Below are 22,542 nucleotides of genomic sequence, written 5' to 3' on the forward strand. Positions count from 1 at the left end.
CCAGAAGACCATGACAGGCTTTTCCCTATCACACCCTTTGTGCTGTACTGTACTGTTGTGATATGAATTTCAGCCCTTCTAGTAGATATGTGCTGGTTTCGCTGATACTGTAGATCTGTCTGTGTGTCTAATGCTCTTTGAATTGCACAACTTGACTTTCTCAACACGAGTCTTACCTTCGCATTACTTTGAAAAGCTCAAATGCTGAAGACACACAGAGACATATGGACTAATAACAGACTACTAATCCCTCTTTGGTACTCACAGGTTTGCTCTGTTCCCACATATGTGTGGTCTCAGCTCACAATGGGCGGGTTAAGAAATTTTTGCGGATTTTTCTTCACTTTTAGGTTGGTTTAATAAGCAGCACTTTGAGTCTTAAGTGAGATTAGCTTTTTATCTAGCCAAATGTTGTGTACATGTCTCATAAACTCACAGAGTGTGGCTACAAATCCACGTTTTTCCCCACACTAACATGCAGATTTGAATATTTTACACCTGCTGGTGGTATAGATGTATATCCAGGTGCTGAGTAGTGAGTACTTATTACTGGTTCACAGTGGACGTCGAAGGCCTCCTTTGTTTTTCTCTTAAATCATCTGTCTTTTCTGTCCAAAATGTGAACATTCGCATCCTTGAAAACAGTTTCCTTTCTCCTTTAAACAAGTAGATTAGAGTGGAGTTCAATTTTGTATGGATTCATTAGGTACGCCAAAGATATTGTACAAACAAACCATCTGATTCTGAGGAGGGTTATTTGGGATGGAGGGACCCAAAAGTGGTCTGTTAAACAAAAGAGTAGGAGTGAGGGTGAAGCCACTCACAGGTGACAGCAGAGAGCGTGCTGTGTGCTGCATGTGCAAGCCATTTAGATGAATTACAGCACTGGGTACTGTCGGATTTTAAAGATGAGTCAGTAGATGAGGAGCTTGGCCTGGAAGCCACTGGATAATCTGTTTACTTCTGTGTTCTCTCTCAGCTACACGGTGTCATAATATCGCTCCTTCACATATATACTACAGTTGCCTTTCGCAAAATGGCTTAACACAGCCCAAGATTTGTATTTCGATTTGTCCACGTCCATAATGAATTAGGAATCCTGTGGTGAATTAATCAGGAACTGATTACAAAATATGTGCCTTTAGAGCTGACATTTAAATTCTTGGTTAGTTAAGTGAATGAGGTAATCAGGTGGTAAATGTACAGTTTACAAGACCTGCATAGATGTTCTTGGCTAAATGTTTTGTACCTATGTATGGTTTGTTTAGCATACGTTTACTGTTGACACATATGAACTCCTTGGTTGATCTTCTGCATTAGAGAGCAGAGTAGTCTCCTCTGGGTGCTTGTGTGTGCATGTCTCCCTGTTTGTGTGTAGGTGGATTTTACGCATGTGTGGTGTCTGTTTTTGGTATGCTTGTTCACAATTTTCCATTCACACAGAGGTATGTGCTGGCATCTGAGCCTAATGTACATACATTCCTGCTAATCTGCATGCTCCGTCAGTTTTTGCAGTGGTGTTTCAGGCTCCGCTGAGGTGTAAATGTTGAGGTGTGATTGTATTATCAGCTTGGCTGAACTTAGCCACCGTTTTCAAGTCTCAGAATCTCAAATGCTCATTAGCATAGTGGCTACATGAGAGAATTGTTTGATTTTTTTTGCACTAGCACTCACACACAAACACACACATCCTTTATAACATGTTTTAGGGACACTGCAGACTTTCTTCAGAAGAATAGCCATTAAAAACATAACTGGAAATCTGATTGCTGTATACTGGAGTACGTATGTGTCTCTGGGTATTGGTGTACATGTGTGGGTGTCTATGCCATTTTTGAAGAAAAAGTAATGGGCAGAGCTATATAGGAATGTTTGCTTTTTATTGAAACTAAAAGGCTCCCACTCTCTGTCTTTTTGTCCTCTATCACCAGGTCATCACACTGGAAGGCTGGGTAGACATCATGTACTATGTCATGGATGCTCACTCCTTCTATAATTTTATATATTTTATACTGCTCATTATTGTAAGTACCTCATTATTTTTTTTGTTTAACTTCTCTTTATATTCTCTTGTTTTGCTAGAGCCTTGAAGCAACGACAAAACGTGATTGGGTCCAAAATATCTTGTTTTAAAGGACCATTATTTTTCATTTTTGCAAAGGACTAATTCAGATAAATGTGAACGCCTGCAGCTTTCTAAGCCTGATCGACTTTTTGTTGAGGAGACAGCTGTCTATAGACAATTTTCCCTGGTTTGGGATTTTTAATTGACCTAGTGAACTAAAAACAGACACTGGATTTAGTTTTCAGACTGACTGCACTTAAGTACTTTCAATACAAAATGAGGAATTAATAACCAGGTGGAGAAAGTGCTCATCTAATTTGCAATTCATCTTTTAGTACCACACGCTAATGACATATTTAGCATACATTTCATTATTGAGTTGACATTTCAAAGTTATAGTAAGGACAAAGCCAACTCATTGGAGGATCATTTAAATTTAATTATTTCTAAGTAACTAAAAAACTTTTCAGTTTTATGTTTACAGTGTTTGACCAAGCAGGTAGCATCTCAAATAATGAATAAGCTCTAATAATGCTCCTTATATTTTTACACCGTAAGGAGGCATAAAGTCAACAGTGAGTCAAATATTTATAAAGTAAACACTGTCTTGATTCTTTATACAGAATTAAAGGTGAAATACTTTTATGACCCTAAATCAACACTTTTATGGAGCAGGCTTTGACTCAGTTAAACACACTGTATCATTTTAGGTGTTGTTGTTGTGGTTTGCACTTTCTTTACCTTTCCCTTTTCAAACAGGTGGGCTCTTTCTTCATGATCAACTTGTGCCTCGTGGTCATTGCCACCCAATTCTCCGAGACAAAGCAAAGGGAGAATGCACTGATGCGGGAGCAGCGTGCTCGTTACATGTCAAACGACTCCACACTTGCCAGTTACAGCGAGCCGGGCTCGTGCTATGAAGAGATGCTACGCTACATTAGCCATCTTTACCGCAAGTTTACACGCAGGCTCCAGAGGATATACTCTGGCTGGCACAGGTACGTTACAGGTTGTTTTTTTTTGTTTTTTGTTTTTAATTCTGTAGAATATGTCTAGAAATGTCTAATGACGTAGCAATAAATGTGTTGTGTGGTGATGTTAGCAAAAAAACAGCAACTTGGACTTTGTTACTTAGGGTGGAGATGATAGCTCAAAAATGTATTGGTAAATGTAATGGACAATTTGTTCTAAAGCCCTCAACATCAACCTTAAAAATGCCAAGTAACTTTGGTAAGATGAAAAGAATCTCTAATCCAACACAATGCAAAAAAAAGAGAAACCATCACATGGTGCTTTTTTAGGTTAAGTTGCACTATTAGCACCCCAGACTGGTCTGAGACCTCATGGCAACCTATGGAAAAATGAGGTTCCTGCGGTCGCCCGTAGTTCGCACGGAAGACTGACTTGTCTGTAAGCACTCAATACCTACTATCTGAGCTGTGGTAAAAGTGCACTGCAACCCAGCTTTCACTTTCATGAAAAGTCTCCATTTCTGAATTGTGTAACACTTTTATCCATTTCACTACTACTACTGCACAATGCTGGATATCTCCTTGCAACCAAAACAGTAACAAGGAATCTTTTGGTGGATCACCATATAACTCTTGAGACCAGTTCCACATAACAACTCCCAGTGACCTCCAGCAACCATTTGCCAAATGTTTAGGGAGTACCTATTTTATCCACCCTATGTTGGCCAGTTGGTCACTCAGTGGCATCTAGGCCCATGTGACTGAGGCTTTTGCACTTGATTTCTCACCTACTGCCACTAACCACTTGCCAAATGGTCATGAAATTCATTGTTCCCTAACGACTTGCCAGGCTATGTGACAGGCTCACCTAATATGGCTCTATTAGTACACACTTTTAATTTTCGTTATCTAGTTAATTGCTTTCAGAAGTTGAGATCAGTAAATTAGCAAAAAACACGATAAGATCTTCACTCAACAACTCTCCCCTGGCAATAAATAAATAAATAATTAAAACAACCAGTGTTATTTTTCCACTACCCAATATATTAATTCTCTACATCCCTTTTATGTTTTGTTGTTAATTTGCAATCATTTTGCGGGATTTGCCAACCGTGCACCTCACAGAATTACATTGTGCCTGCCAGAAATATATTAGAAATGCATTCTGATGCAAACACAAATAAACAAAAATCTATCTTGAATAAATATTACTATTTATTACTAGCCACCCTTAATTATTATTCATGTCTCTTTTTTTCTGAACAGTAAACGTCGTAAAAAGGTGAATCCTAATGGCAGCAGTGGAGGCAGTAATGGTGGAGGTAATGGGCATGGCCACGGTTCCAGCAGGGGCTGCGGAGGGTCAGGCCCAGGTAACGCATTGTGGTTGAGGCCAATCCATAACCTTTTACAACACCATCAGCATCAGCACTGTCGTCTCAGCAATGGCGGGCAGCACACCGTCAGCGTGGCAACCACAGAGCACGTGGACAGAGAAGGACACATCAAAGTCGGGGAGGAACTGGAGATGAAGTCGCTTACCGTTCGGAGGGGAAGTGCAAATGGAAACAACGATAACTCTACCACTGTCACCCAGCGCGTGGGCTCATTACTCGGGCGACTGAACGGGGGGATGAACTATCCCACCATTCTGCCGTCTTTTGTGTGCAGCTATAGCAGCAAGACGCCACCCCCTCACTCAAAGCAGTGCGGTTCTTGTCTGGAGCATCCGCCGAACCACCCGGCTTCTGAGCACGCCGAGACACTGACCAAGCTTTACCAGCTCATGGGACAGCACAGTAAGAAAACAATCACTGCACACAGACACATGGGTGGATCTCAAAATTGTAGAATCCAGAAAAATATGGATGTTGAATCTGCGTCTATGGGAATACCACACTTTACTGCTCACCATTGTTTTTCTGGTCAGAAAGATCAGAGGTGAGTCAGCTAAAGGAAGCTGCCACTTTCAGAGTGTTTAAACCACAACCAAATATCTTACAAAGATAAAAGGTGAAAAAATAAAGCTTTTCTTTCGCTATTTGTCTTCCACCGTCCTTTAAGTCTCCTTCACATTCTCTTTGCGACGCTTTAGAATTCCCTCGGGCTCCATTATAGTTTTGTCATCACACTCACTTTCATTCAGTGCTCTTTCTTTTACCCTGCGTCCTCATCCCAAGCTTGACCTGAAATAGCCCGTGGCTGCTTCTGCGGTGTGTGTGTGCATGAGTCTCAAGAAGCACTTAGAGCCCTGACAGGAAATCCATGTCTCAAGTGTTAAAGTCATCAGCGCAGAGAAGTGGATAAAGGGGCAGGACTGACTGAATCAACACAGTGTGTGGGGGGAACAGTTAAAGGAGGAAAAGTATGGAGTGTTAAGGAATGTAAACAGGAATGCAGGTGTGTTATGGTATTCTGAAAACAAGTGGCTGAGGAAGGAAGAAAATATGGAGTTTATTAATGTATTCATAAAGTATGAAAGATTTAAGGCCCGCATTGAGAAGCTGAAAGAAGGCCGCCAAGAGAAAAATAAATTAGAGCAATAAAAAGAAAGAGAAGAGAGCTGGGGGAGGACACATAAAGGAGGGCTGGATTCGGGGATACCGAGAAAATAACAGAGAGCAGAAAGACAGGAGCTGCGCAGAAATGGTATGAAAGACATTTCTGTTGTGTCATTAAAGGGTGAGACTAACAGTAAGCACGAGAAACTGATGTTAAGCAGCCTGAATCCTTTTGGAGAGTGAGTGCAATGCTTAAAAAAATATCACCCTAAATTGTACTCTGTAGTAAAGATCACATATTTACTCATTTGAAGGGGGATGTGTTCTGTTTGCTTTCAGCACTGTTAGGTAACTCACTATCTGCTAAACCTTATAAGGTATGGCTTTAGAGTGTGAATCATGTTTTTGGTTCCTCTTCACTTTTGGAGGACCATGTTCTTGGGAATATTTTCAGCTCTGTAGCCCTCTGATTTCACTGTAATTGTAGCCTTATTGAATAACCTTATACGATGGGATCAGTTTAAACAAAATTTTCCCCGGACAAGGGTTTTGTACCCTGATGGAATTTGCAAAGGTAATTTGTGAGTATGTCAAGAACTGGAGAAGTGTTTAAGATTATAAATGACAATAAAATACAATGAGAGCACACACAAACCTTTTTTAATAGCTCGGGGTATAGACAGTGTTGTAAACAACTTTATGTGCTGTTAAAGCTGCTTTTGAAGAGCTGACGTTTTCAGAAGTCAAGCTTTGCCTGTGTTAGTTTTCAGCTGTGCTTTGCTCTGCAGTTCCTCTGTACTGATTTTAAAAGGCTCCAGTCAGAGAACAGAAGGTGAGACGAGGCAGCCGAGATCTCAAACTGTGGGCGAGCTTGCAGTACTCACTGCGGAAACTTAATGTGTGCTGGCCGCGTGCTGAAAAGGACGGCCCTTCAGCACAAAATGCAAAATTTCACTTATGTTAATGTCTTCGAGCTGGGTCGTTATACCACAAGGTTTGTCTCTTTGTCTCTTTATGTTGTCCTTATAAAAAAGTCGACCACATAAACATGTAGAAGCACTCATTTTTACTCCCCTCCAACTGTTCCACTTTTACAACAGTAAGCTTAACAAGCACCAGCAAGTGCTTTGCAGTAAAGGACTCGCCAATGATTCCCGGTGCTTTATACTACATAGAGTTGGTCCTACTTTGCTAATGGGGACTTCAGATCTTTTATCTTTTCTATTATTTATAGTTTTGATAAAGAATACACTTGGATCAAACGTAAATCAAAGCTAATGTCGAAATATATGATGTGCTTTAGTAGTAAAGATGCAAATTAGAGCCTAACTTTCATTGATTTCTTAAGTTGTCTAATAATATCACCATACCTACTTACAGATGATCCCTGCTTCAAATATGTAATTTTAAGAAAGTTTATTTTTATATTTACATTTAAAAACTTGATTTATTTACATTGATTTACTTGATTTACAGCAGGATATAGAATATATAATGTTAGAGTCGGACCGAAATAGGACTGATGCTGATACTTGGTGGTATTAAAAAGCTGATATATTGGCCAATATTTTCTTTTCTTTCAGACACACAAATATAAAAAGATTTCATTAAAAAATGTGTGTTGTTCTTATTTACGCACTTACACTCGATAAGACTAAACTTGGATTAGCTGTTTGTTTGCGGTGTTCAAAACATGTTGTAAACTGGGGAGCTGAGCGCCCTCTGGTGGACAGACTGTACAATGGCAGCATTCATATCGTGCTTGAAGGGTGTTTCTCTTGTGGCCTTTTTTTTAAACTTTAAAAATGTTCAATTAATTGCTGTTATAAATATCAATACCAATATACTGGGAAGTCGATATTAATTTAATATAATTTGTAAAAAAAAATTACCAAACCAAAACATGTTTGCTCATTAAAGATAAACACATAGGACAGTTATAGAAACTCCTTCAGCAATGTCTGACCATCATCACCCGTTCTTCCTTTCAGGTCGCCAGCGGCTGCTCTACCAGCTGGCGGGTATGGTGCCCAGCCCTCTTCTCTTGGAGCTACTTAGCTGCCCTTTGTGTGCCAGCAGCCTGGAGACCTTGGAGCTGGAACTGGGAGACCTAGAGGGAGGCAAGGGAGAGGCAGATGGACTACACGACTTCCCTCAGGTCAGAATGGATGGTTGTGGACTAATGATGATTTTAAACCTTGATGATTAATTCACAAGTGTTGATTAGACATATAATGATGATGAGCATGGTATATAAATAAATAAATACAATCTTTTAGTCTTCAAACCTAACACAGTGTTGTATTTGTGGATTATTTTGCATAGCGCCTAAAACTACAGTAATTAAAAAGCACAAGACGTCCTTGTTGGTGTTTTGACTTATTGTATCCAAAATCTTGTATCCAGGGGGCCGATGTGAGAGGAGTGAGGGGTCGGAGCAGACGCCGTGGGGTTGTTGAATACGAAAATGGAGTGGTTCGTGCCTGGCGGGACCTCAGGGAAAAACTAAAGAGGATTGTGGAAAGTAAATACTTCAACCGCGGGATCATGATCGCTATTCTTGTGAATACTCTCAGCATGGGAATAGAGTACCACGAGCAGGTAAGACACAGGGGATAGGGTGTCGGGCGGATTTTGCTTTTCTGGGAATATGACACAAATCAGTGGTTTAAAGCTAAGAGGACTACTGGTGACAGGAGTTTAGTGAAAACGGGTAGCAAGTGTGTTTAAACAAATGCCTTTTTATGGCTCGTTCAGTCTGGGAGTCTGAATGAGAGGAAACGAGAGTTAGAGATGGAGGCAGAGTGAAGAGGGCTGAGGGGCTGAAGGAAATAAAGGGAAGGAGGGGGGTGGAAGGAGTAGCACCCACTCGTTTCCTCTTTCTCACACATAAATTACACGTCCAGGCACTGTCACACACTCCAGACTCACAGTTTCGACTTTATCCTATGTGGCCAACATCTGGAAAGTTTTACATTAAATAATACCATTGCTCTTTCCCTTCTCCGGTGTCACACGGACACATTTATGTAATGATATTTCACATTTACACATAGGAGCTGTTTCACTTCCCAGCAGGTCTGGAAATGGCTACAAATTCAAAGAAGAGATTCTGGTGCACGAACAAAGACCATTCCCTTCTTTCCTCTCTCTCTGTGTCTCCATGTCTCCCTCTCCAGGGGGATGTGTGTGCGTGTGTGCGCACATGTGAGTGTGTTTCTATCTTAGTGGCATAAACATAAGGAGCGACTAGAAGAACCATGGCCTTTTTAGGGCAATGACACACACATACACACACTCAAGCACACACATACACATGAAGCGAAGTGTTAAATACGAGTTCCTCCTCCCTTCAGTAGTCATCATCCCACATATGTTACACCTCGCCAACTTTTTGAGACTATGAGTGTAGCTGCGTGCGCGCGGAGAGGTGTATAAATGTGGGAGGCATAGTGCAGACTTTGTATGTGTGTAGAGACACAAAGAGAGAGGAAAAGAGAACAAGGGAGGCGATCAATGCTTGTTTTGGCTGCATTTAGATTTCATTTTAGAAATAGGCCGAACGTAAAATCGATGTGTAAACTGACGTGCGCATAGTTTTCACACATGGAGCGTGGCACCCATCAGATGAGGTGCTGAGCTGATCTTTAACCTCACAAATTTCATTACAAATTAAATTACAAATTAGCGGGCCTTGATTGCAACATAAAAACTGTGTCTCTTGTTACTTAATCAAAGGTGGTTTGACAACAACAAATGCAATTTGTGCAATTTTAAACGTACCTACTTAATTCTCATAAGAAATAACAGGTTTCTGGTTACTTTGGTTCACATGTGAAAGATTTTTTTATGTGCATAACGTTCATGTATGTTACAGTTGTATTAATCCTGTCCCTGATTAACATTCACGGGTTCACCGTGTAAAATTAAATACATAATAGATGTTAAGGTACACTGCGTAACTGAGTCCACATGATTAGGCTTAGATTTTTACAGGGCTGGTATTACGATAATCAATGTTTTTTTCTGTACACTGCTTTGTACGGTGTGAGGTATGCAAGTCTCTGTTTTGCTTTTTGTCCTCTTGTTCCTAAGGGCAAGGTCATATGCAGAGCTGTGTTCAAAATTCTACACTCGAAATGCCTCCTTGTGGGTACTGAGAGTATTTCATTTTGATTGACCACCGCGTTGGTCAAATGTAAGGGTGGAAGTAGAAAACGGCATCTAAAGCAATAGTCCAGAGTGCTCGATGGGGACCATAAAACAAATTGATATACGCTTAAGAGCTTGTTATAATTGTTAAACCTCTCAGTTTCAAATGATCGCAGCAATACAGAGTCGATTGTTTCATGAGGCTGACGACTCAAAGGCACCTTCACTGTCGTTATTAATATGAAGAAAAGTGCTTTTTTCAGCTTTTCCAGTCCAGTTTTGTTTTTCATTTGCCCAACAACTTAAAAATGCTTTTCTTTGAAGGTGAAAGGAGTAGCATATGTAGCTTTTGCTGTGGCGTGAACTCAAACCCAGGCCCTGTTGTGTAGCCTTGGGCGTGCAGGGATCCCACTCAACCAGGTTAGCTGTAGCGGCACCCACAGCTCTATACCCTGGAGTTGTTTTCATTTATTTTATTCTACCATGTCAGACATAGTGTGCTGTCCTTTTTCAACATGCTGTTAAGTGGTACACAGACTGAATAAGAATCATCTGCAAAATTCTTTTTCACTTCTCCAGTGTAAAGACGGAGGGCCACTGAGGTACTGAAAATGCCATTAAGTCCAGTGTTAAACAATAATACATGTGTCTAGTACTATATTTGCCCAAGACAAACGCTTCCTGACAGCTCTTTTGAAGTTTTATTGAATTTATTTTAGGTTTTTCGTGGGATGTTTTGTCTTTGAAAAAAAACAACAACTTGTATTCTTTCTCTCACAACACAAGACACCAGCAGTTATATTTGAGTCCCTTGACATTACTACTGTGCCTCCCTCCCTCCCCCCCATGCTGGTGTTGTTTTTAAACTCCCTGAAAGTCCGCGTTAACTCACAAGCTCATCAGCAAAAATGCTGTATAATTTGTTAATTTGTTACACAACCCTGTTCTTACTCCACATTACTAAACGCAATTCATATTGATAATGGGCTTACAATTATAACAGCTTTAGCAGCAAGCATTTAAACTACTGTCAATCTAGCACTGTATAACACAAGTACTATCAGTGGGTACGCATGATATTGACAGAGATGTACCATACATACATTTTTCGGCAGTTGTTAAGGTCAGCAAAGAAGTACACTATGTTGCCAAAAGTATTCACTCACCCATCCACATCAACAAATTCAGGTGTACCAATCACTTGCTACATACCGCTAAACTTCATGTGGCGTTCAGATGAGCTCAAGAACAGTGTGTCAAGAGATTTATGGGATGGGTTTACATGGCTGAGCAGCTGCATCCAAGTCTTACATCACCAAACACAATGCAAAGCGTTGGAAGCACGCCGCCAGTGGACTCTAGAGAAGTGGAGATGTGCTCCTTAATTGATGAATCACACTTCTCCATCTGGCAATCTGACAGACGAGTCGGGGTTTGACAGTTGCCAGGGTAACGGTACATGTCTGACTGCATTGTGCCAAGTGTAAAGTTGTGTGGGGTTGTTTGCCAGTAGTTGGGCTCAGCCCCTTAGATCCAGTGAAAGAAACTCTAAATTCTTCAGCATACCAAGAACTTTTTGGACAATTTCATGCTCCCAACTTCTTGTGAACAGCAGTGCAGAAACCAAGGTCCATGAGGACATGGATGAGTGAGTTTGGTGTGGAGGAAGTTGACTGGCCTGCACAGAGTCCTGATCTCAACCTGATAGAACGCTTTTAGGATGAATTAGAGGAGACTGCAAGCCAGGCCTTATCAGTGTCTGATCTCACAAGTCCACTTTTGGAAGAATTGTCAAAAATTCTTGTAAACACACAGCCTTTCTAGAAGAGCTGAAGCTCATAAGCTGCAACATGTGAGCTGACATCATATTAAACTCTGTGGATTAAGAATGGGATATCACTAAATTTCCTATGCATGTGAAGGCAGATGAGCGAATACTTTTGGCAATATAGTGTATGTATATTAGCGTTGTCAGTGATACTCATAAATATGGTCTATCTGTTATGGGCCTGGGGGTTTGGGTCTACTGCTTGTTGACTCCCACATATGCAGAGAGTCACAAGTGGTGTTAATAAGTCTTCCTTCTGTGGCATGAGAACTAAAATCTATCACAAGCTAAAGAGTTTCACAAACTGTGAGGGAGAGTAGAGAGAATTTATGGTTTCAGTCATGTGGGGATCATAAATATTCATTACGTGTGAATTTTGGGACTGCACAATGCTTGTTAGCAAAGACTCTTGATACTTAGCAAGTAAAACGAAATGTAATAAAAAGGCTGGTGGTTGAAGGGCTATTTTTTAAGAGCATTTAATGTTCGTGCAGGAGAATGATGTGAGACTGAGGTGCAATGTTGAAAGTCCACATTCACATACGCGCTATTACAATGGATTTGTAATAATGTAACTATGGTTTTCCAGCAGACTCGCAGACAAACAACAGACTTGCAATGCTTTAGTTAGTTTGTCCTGATGAGACGCAGTGTATGAACTCAGGATGTGGCACCAGAAAATTTACTGGAGCGCAAAAATGCAGAATTTTTAATACAAGATTTGACGTTTTACAAGAGGGCCTCGGTTAAATCTTTGCTGGATCACTGAGTGTAATGTGGTAAGTGAAGTAGATTAGCAGTTATAGATTGGTGTTGGCCCTATATTGATTGATAGGGCCTGGCTGCAGCTCTGATGTTGACTGATAATGTCTCAGCTCATGGCACAATACAGTGGACTTACTAACTATCTTGCTTCTTCATTCTTTTGTTTTCCTTCCTGCTTTATCTCCCATGCCCTCCTCCCCCCTCTTCTTTTCTTTTGCATTCTCTTTCTTTTGCTCCATCCAGCCCGAGGAACTGACTGATGTGTTAGAGATCAGCAACATCGTTTTCACCAGCATGTTTGTCCTGGAGATGGGTTTCATGCTGCTGGCTTTCGGCTTGTTTGGATACATCAGGAACCCATACAACATCTTTGACAGCATCATTGTTATCATCAGGTAGTATTTATCCGTGCTGTTTTGTCTCCACGTAGAGAAGAAAGTGCAGAGAGACCAAAGCAATCAGTAGCAGACAAGTAACAGTTGGAGGTATAGCGTGTGTCTAATTTCTCACCAACTTGAGGTTTCAGTTGTCAGGTTCAGTGCTGTAGCATCTCTTCTGTTGGTAAGATTGTCACAGTCATAAGGGAACACACGTCACTTGCTGCCTCAGCAGACTCCTTACTCTGTCAGTTGAGGTTTGCAGTGTGGCTCTCATTTAGCTTTGGGCCTTTCAAACTGTGATGTTCGGTTACTTTTGCTTTTGAAATAGAATTAGCTTTCTAATCACTACAGATAATCCTGTTACTACTGGTGAGCCACTTTAAAACACACATGTAATTACCTCTGCCAAGGATGTCGTGTTTTTGGTAGTGTGTGCATGCGTGTCATCATTGTGCCTGCAAACATGTTAGCTCAACAACTTTTAGATGAATTTCAATAAAACTTTGTAGGGTTATAGAGTGGAATCATATTAACAGTCGATTCAAATTTGGCTTAAAACTTCAAAGTAAACATAATGATTTAGTGGTTGAAAATTGATATAATTCTTATAGATAAGGTATTTAGTTTAACATATAGAAAATAACATATTAGAATAAAATGAAATAAAATATGTCACATTTCACCTTTGACCTCTCCTTCAAGGTCAATAGATTGATTTGAATGTCAAAGTGATAATAACTAATAATAATAATAATAAATAAGTCTTATAGCTCTATTTATAGTTAATGATGTAACTATATATTATTAACTATATATGGAGATTCTAAATGTCTCATTATTTTATTATGAGTTTGTTATGTACATTACAGTAACAGGTTATAACTGTTTAAATACATGAGCAATGTTCCTGAATAAGTGTAAATGTATATATATTTTTGAAAAAATATATGATTTTTAAAGTAACTTTAAAAAGAACAAATAAAATACAATAAATATATAAAAAGATAATATATTTGGTTAAAAGTAAACACTCATGCTATGCGATACTGCAAATTTTGGTATTGATCCAATACAAAGTAAATACAGGGTCAGTAGTGCCAATACCTATACTGTTACCGATATTTTGAACTTATAAAGGCAGCTTTTGTAGGTGAGAGCAGTGTGTCATGATTTATGAGATGAATCATCAATTTGGGGAATAGACTTAAACTATCAATCCTATGTTGTTAATATCGACCTGATATCAGTACCACCATTGGTATTGATACTATGGATATTTGGATCGATCTGGCCACCTTTAGTACTGCCTGGAAAGTGAGCAGCCTTGGTGGAGGTTTGTCCTCTTGTTTTGCTTTGTTTATGTGTTTTTTCACAAACAAATTTACTGAAGTTGTCCAGTATTTTAATACTTTGTTGTGGGTTGTTCTCAGTGTGTGGGAGATAATTGGCCAAGCAGACGGTGGGCTGTCAGTCCTGCGAACGTTTCGTCTGCTACGAGTTCTGAAGCTGGTTCGCTTCCTACCCGCTCTGAGGAGACAACTCGTAGTGCTGATGAAGACAATGGACAATGTGGCCACCTTCTGCATGCTTCTCATGCTTTTCATCTTCACTTTTAGGTAGGGGCTAAACAGATTTAACATTTTTCCCACCTGTCTCTCTTCAGGCTACTTTCTAGTGATGGAATATTGATGAGTATTAATGCAAACATCCAAATGAATATGTCTGCATTTCCTTTTTCTCTGCAGTATACTGGGCATGCATCTTTTTGGGTGTAAATTTAGTTTTCGCACAGAGAATGGAGACACCATCCCTGACCGAAAGAACTTTGACAGTCTGCTCTGGGCCATTGTCACTGTGTTCCAGGTTAGTTTCTGACTTACACTGTGCAACACTATAAGTTTGAATTATCTATAAGTTGGCTTTTGCTTTCCTATTTTTATGTCACATTGTCCAAACTGTGCATGACGATAACAAAATACGAGCTTACCTGTATCTACAGCTATAATATACATATACTGTAGGCATCCATTATAATAACCTGTCCGCGCCGCCTCTGCTTCAGGGAAAAACAGAAAGAGACAGATATATAGGAATAACCACATGGCCTATATAAATTGCTTAGGGAGGGTTCTGATGAAATTACAGATAAGGTGGTGAACTGAAGCCTCCATCTTACAAAGAACTGAAATAAATAAAAATTACTGCACATGTCCTCACATGTTATTGGTGGCATGGAGTCTGACACACTATTCTAAATGTCTAAATCAAATGTCAAAGTCAGTCTAGAGTGTGTTCGCGCGCACGCGTGTGTGTGTATATATTGCATATTTCTGCCAAGCGTCTTCTCTTGGTCCAATGCTGTAGAAAATTCTTCCCCCAGAATCTCTCTTTCACTATCACTTCTATTTTTTGCTCTCCCTCCCTGTGGAGGTTGTTCAATTGCACATGGATTGTCCTCTTTTCTATACTGGATGCCTCAGCATAAGACTAGAACACATAATGCAGAGCACTGTCTCACTTTAGTGCTGAAGAAGCATTTTGCCCTGAACTGACTGTCATACGCTTGCAGTAGTTTTCTGGAGTAGCTACAGTACACACAAATGTATGCATGGCACATACAGTGGGGGGAATAATTCTTTGATCCCTTTGTAAGTTTACTCAGAAAGAAACGAACAAGCTCCAAAAATCCAGAAAATAAATTATGTAAAAAATTATAAATAAATTTTCCCCTCATTTAGTTAAATATATGTATTTGATCCCAAACCCAACCCACAGATTACAGTCAGTCAATTACAGATACTACTGACCTCAGCTCATCATGACTATAAAGCACACCTGTCCACAGAATCAGTTTCTGTTAGGTGTGGCTGTGTGCAGGCAGGAATAGGACCCAAGGTGCAGACTCCGGAGACGGACGTGAACTCAAAAAGGCTTTAATTAGGTACTCAAAAATATAACATAACTGAAAAAACTCAAAACAAACTTAAACTGGAGAAATGACAGAACACACAGCTAAGAAAACGGTAGATCGCGACACAGACACTAAGAAACACAGGGCTTAAATACACAGAGGGAGCAATCAGGGAATGGGTAACAGGAGGGAAACACAGCTGGGGCAAATCAGGCCTAACGAGACAAGGGGAAGCAAAACCAGACACATTAACATCAGACATGGACTTTCAAAGTAAAACAGGAAACATAACACAGACTCACGGGCAGGCACTATAACAAAGGGAACAGAGACGTGGGAACAGGGCAGACACAAACATTGACTGAACACGGGGATATAGGAACTTAGGATACACATAGACGCGGACTAGACAAGGGGATGCAGGTGATAAGGGAGACAGAGCAACTAAAGAAGACAGAGACATAAGCCATAAGACAGAACTCAAAGAAACCAAAAACTAGAAAGTATAAATAATATCATAAACTCCAAAACCCTGGGTCGACGACCCAGGCATCCTAACAGTACCCCCCCCCTTAAGGGCTGGCTTCCAGACAGCCCAAACCAAAACATCAAAATCAAAAAAACAAAAACAACCCAACCAGGGTGGGCGGCGGGGGAAACAGGATGGAGGGCTCGAAACAAACCAAACAAGGAGCCAGAAACAATAAAAAAAAAAAAAAAAAAGTGCAAACACTGGAGCCCGGAAAGCAACAGAACAAAACACAGAAACAAAGTCCAAAACAACAGCACCAAGGCCCAGGCAAAGTCCAAAAGCAAACAAACAAAAGAGCTCACGAAAGGCGCAGAGGCCCAGGCAATAGTCTCAAAAAAGTTCAGGGGGCCGGCCCGGAGGCTGACGGCACAACAGTCCAAACCCGGGTAGGTCAGGGGGGCGGCCCGGAGGCTGATGGTCCAAGAGCCCAGAAAACAGGTCAGGAGGCCGGCCGGGCGGGAGGCACTGGTGGCGACGTAGTTCAGGGGGCCGTCCATGACGGCGGCATAGTTCAGAGGGCTGTCCATGACGGCAACGACGTCCAGTCATCGTGTAGGACGAGCAGGCCGGACAGGACGTGCAGGCCGGGCAGAACGTGCAGGAACAGACAGATTGGAGACCTCAGGAGCAGACAAAGCTGAACACTCGGAGACTGGACCAGGCGGAGCTGCAGAGGCCGAGGCCGGACCAGGTGGAGCTGCAGAGGCTGAGGCCGGACCAGGCGGAGCTGCAGAGGCTGAGGCTGAATCCGGACCAGGCGTAGCACAGGCTGAGGCTGAATCCGGACCAGGCGTAGCACAGGCTGAGGCTGAAGCCGGACCAGGCGAAGCTGCAGAGGCTGAGGCCAGACCAGGCGAAGCTGCAGAGGCTGAGGCCGGACCAGGCGAAGCTGCAGACTCGGAGGCCTGACCAGGCGGTGGAGCCGGTGGTGGCTGAACGGCCCCCTCGGACCCCCCAGCGAAGACAGGTGGCTGAACGGGCCCCTCGGACCCCCCAGCAAAGACAGGTGGCTGAAAGGGCTCCTCGGACCCTCCAGCAGGAAGAGGAGGCTGAAGCGGTTCCTCGGACCCTCCAGCGGAGACAGGAGACTGAGCAAACAACTGAGGCGGTAACTGAGCAGGTGACTGAGCCGATAGGTGAGCTAATGTCTGAGCTATGGAGAGAAGTTTAAGTTGTATTGACTGTTGTAACGATGGCAGTAATGGCGGGTGAGGTGGTGGATTAGCAGATGGTTGGACTAGGTTGTCTGAGCCTACGGATCCTACAGAAAACTGCTGGACGGGCTCACCTGAGCCTCCAGCGAGGACAGAAACAGGTGCAAGTACCTGCCGGACACCAGCCACTCCCACCCGAGGAGAAGGTACGGGTGCAGGAGCTAACTGGTTCCCGGTCATCCTCACCCTGGGAGCCGGGACAAGCACAGTCAACGGCTGGGCAGCTGCAGTCCCCACCCGAGGAGCTGGTACGGGTGCAGCGACAGGCAGAGGCTCAGCCAGCCTAGACACCTGAGCAGGGACCAGCTGGACCTCAGCCTCCCTCACCTGAAGCACTGAAACAGGTGCAGGGGAATGCTGGGCCTGAGCTGCCCTGGGAGCAGGAACACAATGGTGCAAAGGAGCAGGCTCAGCAAACACAGACTCTTCTAAAACGTTTTTTAACTTCCTACCACCACCACGTCTAACAGTCTTAATAGTCTCAGTCTTAGCAGTGTTCATATGATTATTAGTTTCCAGCTCCGAGGAACGACAGCAATCACAACTCACCACCGGGAGTTGCTCCGCAGAAAAAGAGTGGTGACGGTGTGAGCGTCGCCTCCTCCGGGAAGTGGGAGGTGGCGAACTGGGCTGCGAATCCTCCAAAGGACCGGGCTGCGATGAGGAAGCAGAGAGTTTGTGAAGCTCAGAACGTGGCAGACCCAAAAACAGAGCGAAGGACTGCAGCGGAGTGAGTCTACCGTCCGGCGTCACATAATCTTTCTTCCTCCGCCGCTTAACTCTCTTGTCGGACTGGTATTCCAGGGGTGAAGGCGGAGGTGTAGCGACTGGAGAGAAGGAGCACGTGTTCAACCTGATCGCCCGAGGCATAGACGCTGGCTCGGCCGTAGCCATTTGGAGGCTGCGGGGCCCTCCCAAAGCCAAACGTGACCCATAGAAGGGTGACTGGAGCTCCTGGGCATGCTCAGCTTCCTCCCTCACGATCTCCTTGAGGAAGGCAGAAACTGCGGGTCGCTGATACCACACAGAGTCTGCTGGGTCCATGTTCTGGTCACGATCTTCTGTTAGGTGTGGCTGTGTGCAGGCAGGAATAGGACCCAAGGTGCAGACTCCGGAGACAGACGTGAACTCAAAAAATGCTTTAATTTAATACTCAAAATATAACAAAACTGAAAAAAACTCAAAACAAACTTAAACTAGAGAAATGACAGAACACACAGCTAAGAAAACGGTAGATCTTCCATCACAACCTCATCACCACCAGAGGCACAGCCACACAGTTGTTAGAGGACATCAGGAATAAGACTGCAGACCAGCACAAGGCTGGAATGAGCTACAAGACCATTAGCAAAAAGGTGATGAGAAGGTGACAACCGTTGGTGCCATTATTCAGAAGTGGCGGAATTATAAAATGACCATCAATCGTCCTCATGATCATGAGAAAGGTGGTAGACATCCCAAATGATCTGAAGGCAGTTGGGACCACGGTCACCAAGAGCACCTTTGGTAACACACTACAGTAGTGGATTGAAGTCTTGCAGTGCCCACAAGGATCCCCTCCTCAAGAAGACACATGTACAGGCCCGTCTTAAGGCGGCTAGTAAAACAAATGATTCAGAGAAAGCTTGGGAGAAAGTGCTGTGCTCAAATGACACCAAGGGTCTTTGGCATCAACTTGACCCGCCATGATTGGAGGAAGAGAAATACTGAGTATGACCCAGAAAACACCATCCCTACAGTTAAGCACAGAGGTGGGAACATTGTGCTTTGTGGCTGTTTTTCTGCTAAGGGTGCAGGATGACTTTACTCCATTAAGCCAATGGACGGGTCTGTGTACTGTCCTAAAGCATACAGCACCACCAAGGCAAGAAACAAGTGGCTAAAGAAGAAGTGCATTAGGGTCATGAAGTGGTCCAGCCAGTTTCCAGACCTCAGTCCTATAAAAAAAAATCTGTGGAGGGAGCTGAAGCTTTGAACTGCCAATCAATTTATAACTTTTATGTTTTATGTGTACATATTTATGTATACACACACACATACATACAAGCACAGTGAAGTAGGAGGGCAGAGATGGAGCTTGCAGACATGCAAACACATGTAGACTCACAAACGTCCCATGTTAACCTATAGACAAACAGTATATGAAAATGAAGTATTTCGCCAGTAAAAGCAGCCGAGCATTTCATGTCTTCATGTTAATTTCTGCCAATATCTAAGGCTTGAACTTCTTATCCCCACTTTTAGTTTCATATCTCTAAACCTCACATCTTCCCTGTCCTGAATTTCTCCTTCTCCTTTCTTGTTAATGTGTGTGTAAATCTCTGTGTGTGCCATTCATTTCATAGATTCTTACCCAGGAGGACTGGAATGTGGTGTTGTATAACGGCATGGCTTCTACCTCTCCATGGGCGGCTCTCTACTTCGTTGCTCTTATGACATTTGGCAACTATGTGCTGTTCAATTTACTAGTGGCCATCTTGGTTGAAGGCTTCCAGGCTGAGGTGAGAAGAACTCGGACTCGTTGGTTTCTACATACAATAAAGGGTTCAGTATTTTTGGATTGTACTGGTTTATGAGCGGTCACCATTTTCCAGTATGCTACTTGTAGGCTTGTTTTACATTTTCAAAGCTGGTAATAAGGCACTCATATTGGTGCACATAATGTTCATAAAAGACAAAAGTCCTTTTCATTCCCTGCAAATTTCCTGTAGTTTAGCATAGTAAAGCCTTTGAAGAACATAAAAAGGAAGGGGAATTTCCCAGTCACTATCAGTCCTTTATCATTCAACCATGTGTACCCAGTGTATCTTTGGAGCGATTTAATTTGCTCATGGTCTGGGTGTTGATTGAAAAAAAATTTCCCCGTGATGTTAAAGTCAAAACAAAATGGGAAGCCAATACAGAAATATCATTGTTGTCATGTATGCATGTGTTACAGGGTGACGCTAATCGGTCAGAGTCAGATGATGACAAGAAATCAGACAACTTTGATGAGGACGAGAAGATAGAACAGTTCAGAGACACAGGTAGTGGTGTTTTCATGATATTCCTTTTCTGCTTTTACAGCTGATTGATCAGTAAAAACTGTAGTGAAAGCGGCAGGAGAAATAAAGCAATATGAAGCATTATAATATGCTGTATAACTCTCCTCCACAGAGCTAAAGCTCTCACTGATGATGACAGGTAATGGTCACATTGACCCTCGTGGCTCTATGGCTCCTCCCATAATCATGCGCACAGCAGCCACACCCATGCCTACACCTAAGAGCTCTCTTGGACCTGAGTCCATCCTCGGGGATGAGCTCATGTACATAGACGGAGCACCTCAATATAGTGAGGTAGGACTGGGTTTTCCTGAGGCAGGGGTCGGTCACCCAGAGTCCCGACGGGGAAGCTCAACATCAGTGGAGCCATACGATCCGCCTTCTCTGGTAAGTTATATGAAAGTCTTCATGTAAATACCATGTACAGTACAATATCTTCAGTTAATCATGAGTTAATTATTCCTGGTGGACTCACTGAAGATTCAGTAGATGTTATGAGGCTTGTTCTTTTATTTGAAAATCCATTTTCCTTATTGCTGATTCAAAATAAAAAAACTCACATCAACAATTTTTTTAAAAAGGGTAGAAGATATGAGACCAGCTTCATATGTGCATACCCAGTGGTTTCAAATGGAGTACCAAATATGGCCTAAAGAGCTAGTGAGCCCAGTGAGGTAACACTAGAACTAATCACAAGCTTCAAATGTTTCATTTCACAGAAACCAATCAGATCCACTTATGTCATATTTGTGACATTTAGCAACACCAGTTCTGTGAATTCTAATCTGAGTGAGAGAATAGCTATGATTTAGTCAGGCTTTAGGGATGCTTGACTTAGCTGAATTGATTTAACATTAATATATCATTTTCACTGGCGTATACACATATGCAGAAGGGAGCGGTGGTTTGGGAAGGTAGTCTCTGAAGGGGGCATGCTCACTTAACCACATTTACAGCTGCAAGACACGTAATTAGGAGGTCAGTGTGACACAAGGAGAGCGAGTATTCCAAAACTGGAAAATAATTTGGACACAGAGAGCCAATCATAGTCTTGTGTTACATGAGCGGGAACAAAAAACTGTTTGTAACTAAAGCATTTGGTCAAGTCTCAATTTTATGTCTATGAAATGTAGTTCACAGCTCGCTAATTTAACAACATTGAGAGAGATTGTGGGAAAAGCAGTATTCAATATGATAATTACTGTCTCAACGGTTGAGAACCATAATGAAAATTAAGCTAATAAAAGCCCTTGTTTGAGAGACTCATCAGAAATTTTACTGTGGAAGAGTGGGAAAAAGTATGAGAACATATGAAACGTTGTCAAATTTGAAATGATGCTACTCTCAGCAGATGATGAAAAGTTTTAACTGTTAGCCTCTTAAAAGCTGCTGTAACCGACATTCATTTTCACAACCACACATTACGCTCGCCCCTATTTTCTGTCTCTTCAGAGCCTCTCTAGTCCCGGGCGGCGTTCTCCTCTTCCTCCCCGTGGCGCTGGAAGCTCATGGGGAAGTCGACGCTCCAGCTGGAACAGCCTGGGAAGGGCACCGAGCCTCAAAAGGCGAGACACCAGCGGAGAGCGGGAGAGCTTGTTGTCTGGGGAAGGTGGAGAGGATGAGGATGCCAGGGATGGCAAAGTGGAGGCAGGGGGAAACAACAGACCAAAGCCGGGGTCCTTGGAACTGCTGCAGGCGTCTACTCTCTGCCCTTCTGTGGTAGCAGACTATGGTGACTGCAATGGGAGGACCGTGACCTACAACCCGAACGTGAACTCCGACCCCAAAGAAGACTCCTCCCCAGAGGACGATTTGGACGATGATGTAAGTGGCATTTGGTTGTTTCGTTTACTCTGCGGCTCGTTTTTACAATTAAGTACAGATGCTCGTGGATGGATTTTGAAATGTTATGTAAATTCCTAATCTGTGCTCTCTGTCACTCTGTTTACACATTTTATTTCATTTTCTTCTCTCCTCTTGCAGTTCTCCCCTTCTGCCCTTTGCGTTCGCTTACTTTTGTATATAAATTAGAGTGTGCATTTTGTGTTCACACTGCAAAGCCTGGAGGGACACTAATTGTCATGCCTTAATTGATTAGTTTAGGCACTAATTGTTTTCTCAGTGGGTACAAAACAACTTGAGTACATGCAATCAGCACACTTATATATTTGTGCGTGGA

The 22,542-nt window shown here is 42.4% G+C and overlaps 1 protein-coding gene across 3 annotated transcripts in view; it reads left to right on the top strand.

The window, feature by feature from the left end:
• The window catches only part of cacna1ha (calcium channel, voltage-dependent, T type, alpha 1H subunit a), a 130,594-nt gene that overhangs the window by 80,737 nt on the left and 27,315 nt on the right, over positions 1-22,542 (top strand). For all 3 annotated transcript variants that reach the window (XM_026165462.1, XM_026165460.1, XM_026165461.1), the window contains exons 8-19: positions 1,932-2,024; positions 2,825-3,063; positions 4,303-4,835; positions 7,529-7,695; positions 7,944-8,138; positions 12,526-12,677; positions 14,093-14,278; positions 14,408-14,525; positions 19,665-19,820; positions 20,258-20,345; positions 20,476-20,750; positions 21,816-22,187. In XM_026165462.1, the coding sequence (XP_026021247.1) occupies positions 1,932-2,024; positions 2,825-3,063; positions 4,303-4,835; positions 7,529-7,695; positions 7,944-8,138; positions 12,526-12,677; positions 14,093-14,278; positions 14,408-14,525; positions 19,665-19,820; positions 20,258-20,345; positions 20,476-20,750; positions 21,816-22,187 (2,574 nt within the window). The remainder of the gene's footprint in view (positions 1-1,931; positions 2,025-2,824; positions 3,064-4,302; positions 4,836-7,528; positions 7,696-7,943; positions 8,139-12,525; positions 12,678-14,092; positions 14,279-14,407; positions 14,526-19,664; positions 19,821-20,257; positions 20,346-20,475; positions 20,751-21,815; positions 22,188-22,542) is intronic.

This window comes from Astatotilapia calliptera, chromosome 4 (assembly GCF_900246225.1).
Source record: "Astatotilapia calliptera chromosome 4, fAstCal1.2, whole genome shotgun sequence".
In the NCBI taxonomy this organism is placed as follows: Eukaryota; Metazoa; Chordata; class Actinopteri; order Cichliformes; family Cichlidae; genus Astatotilapia; species Astatotilapia calliptera.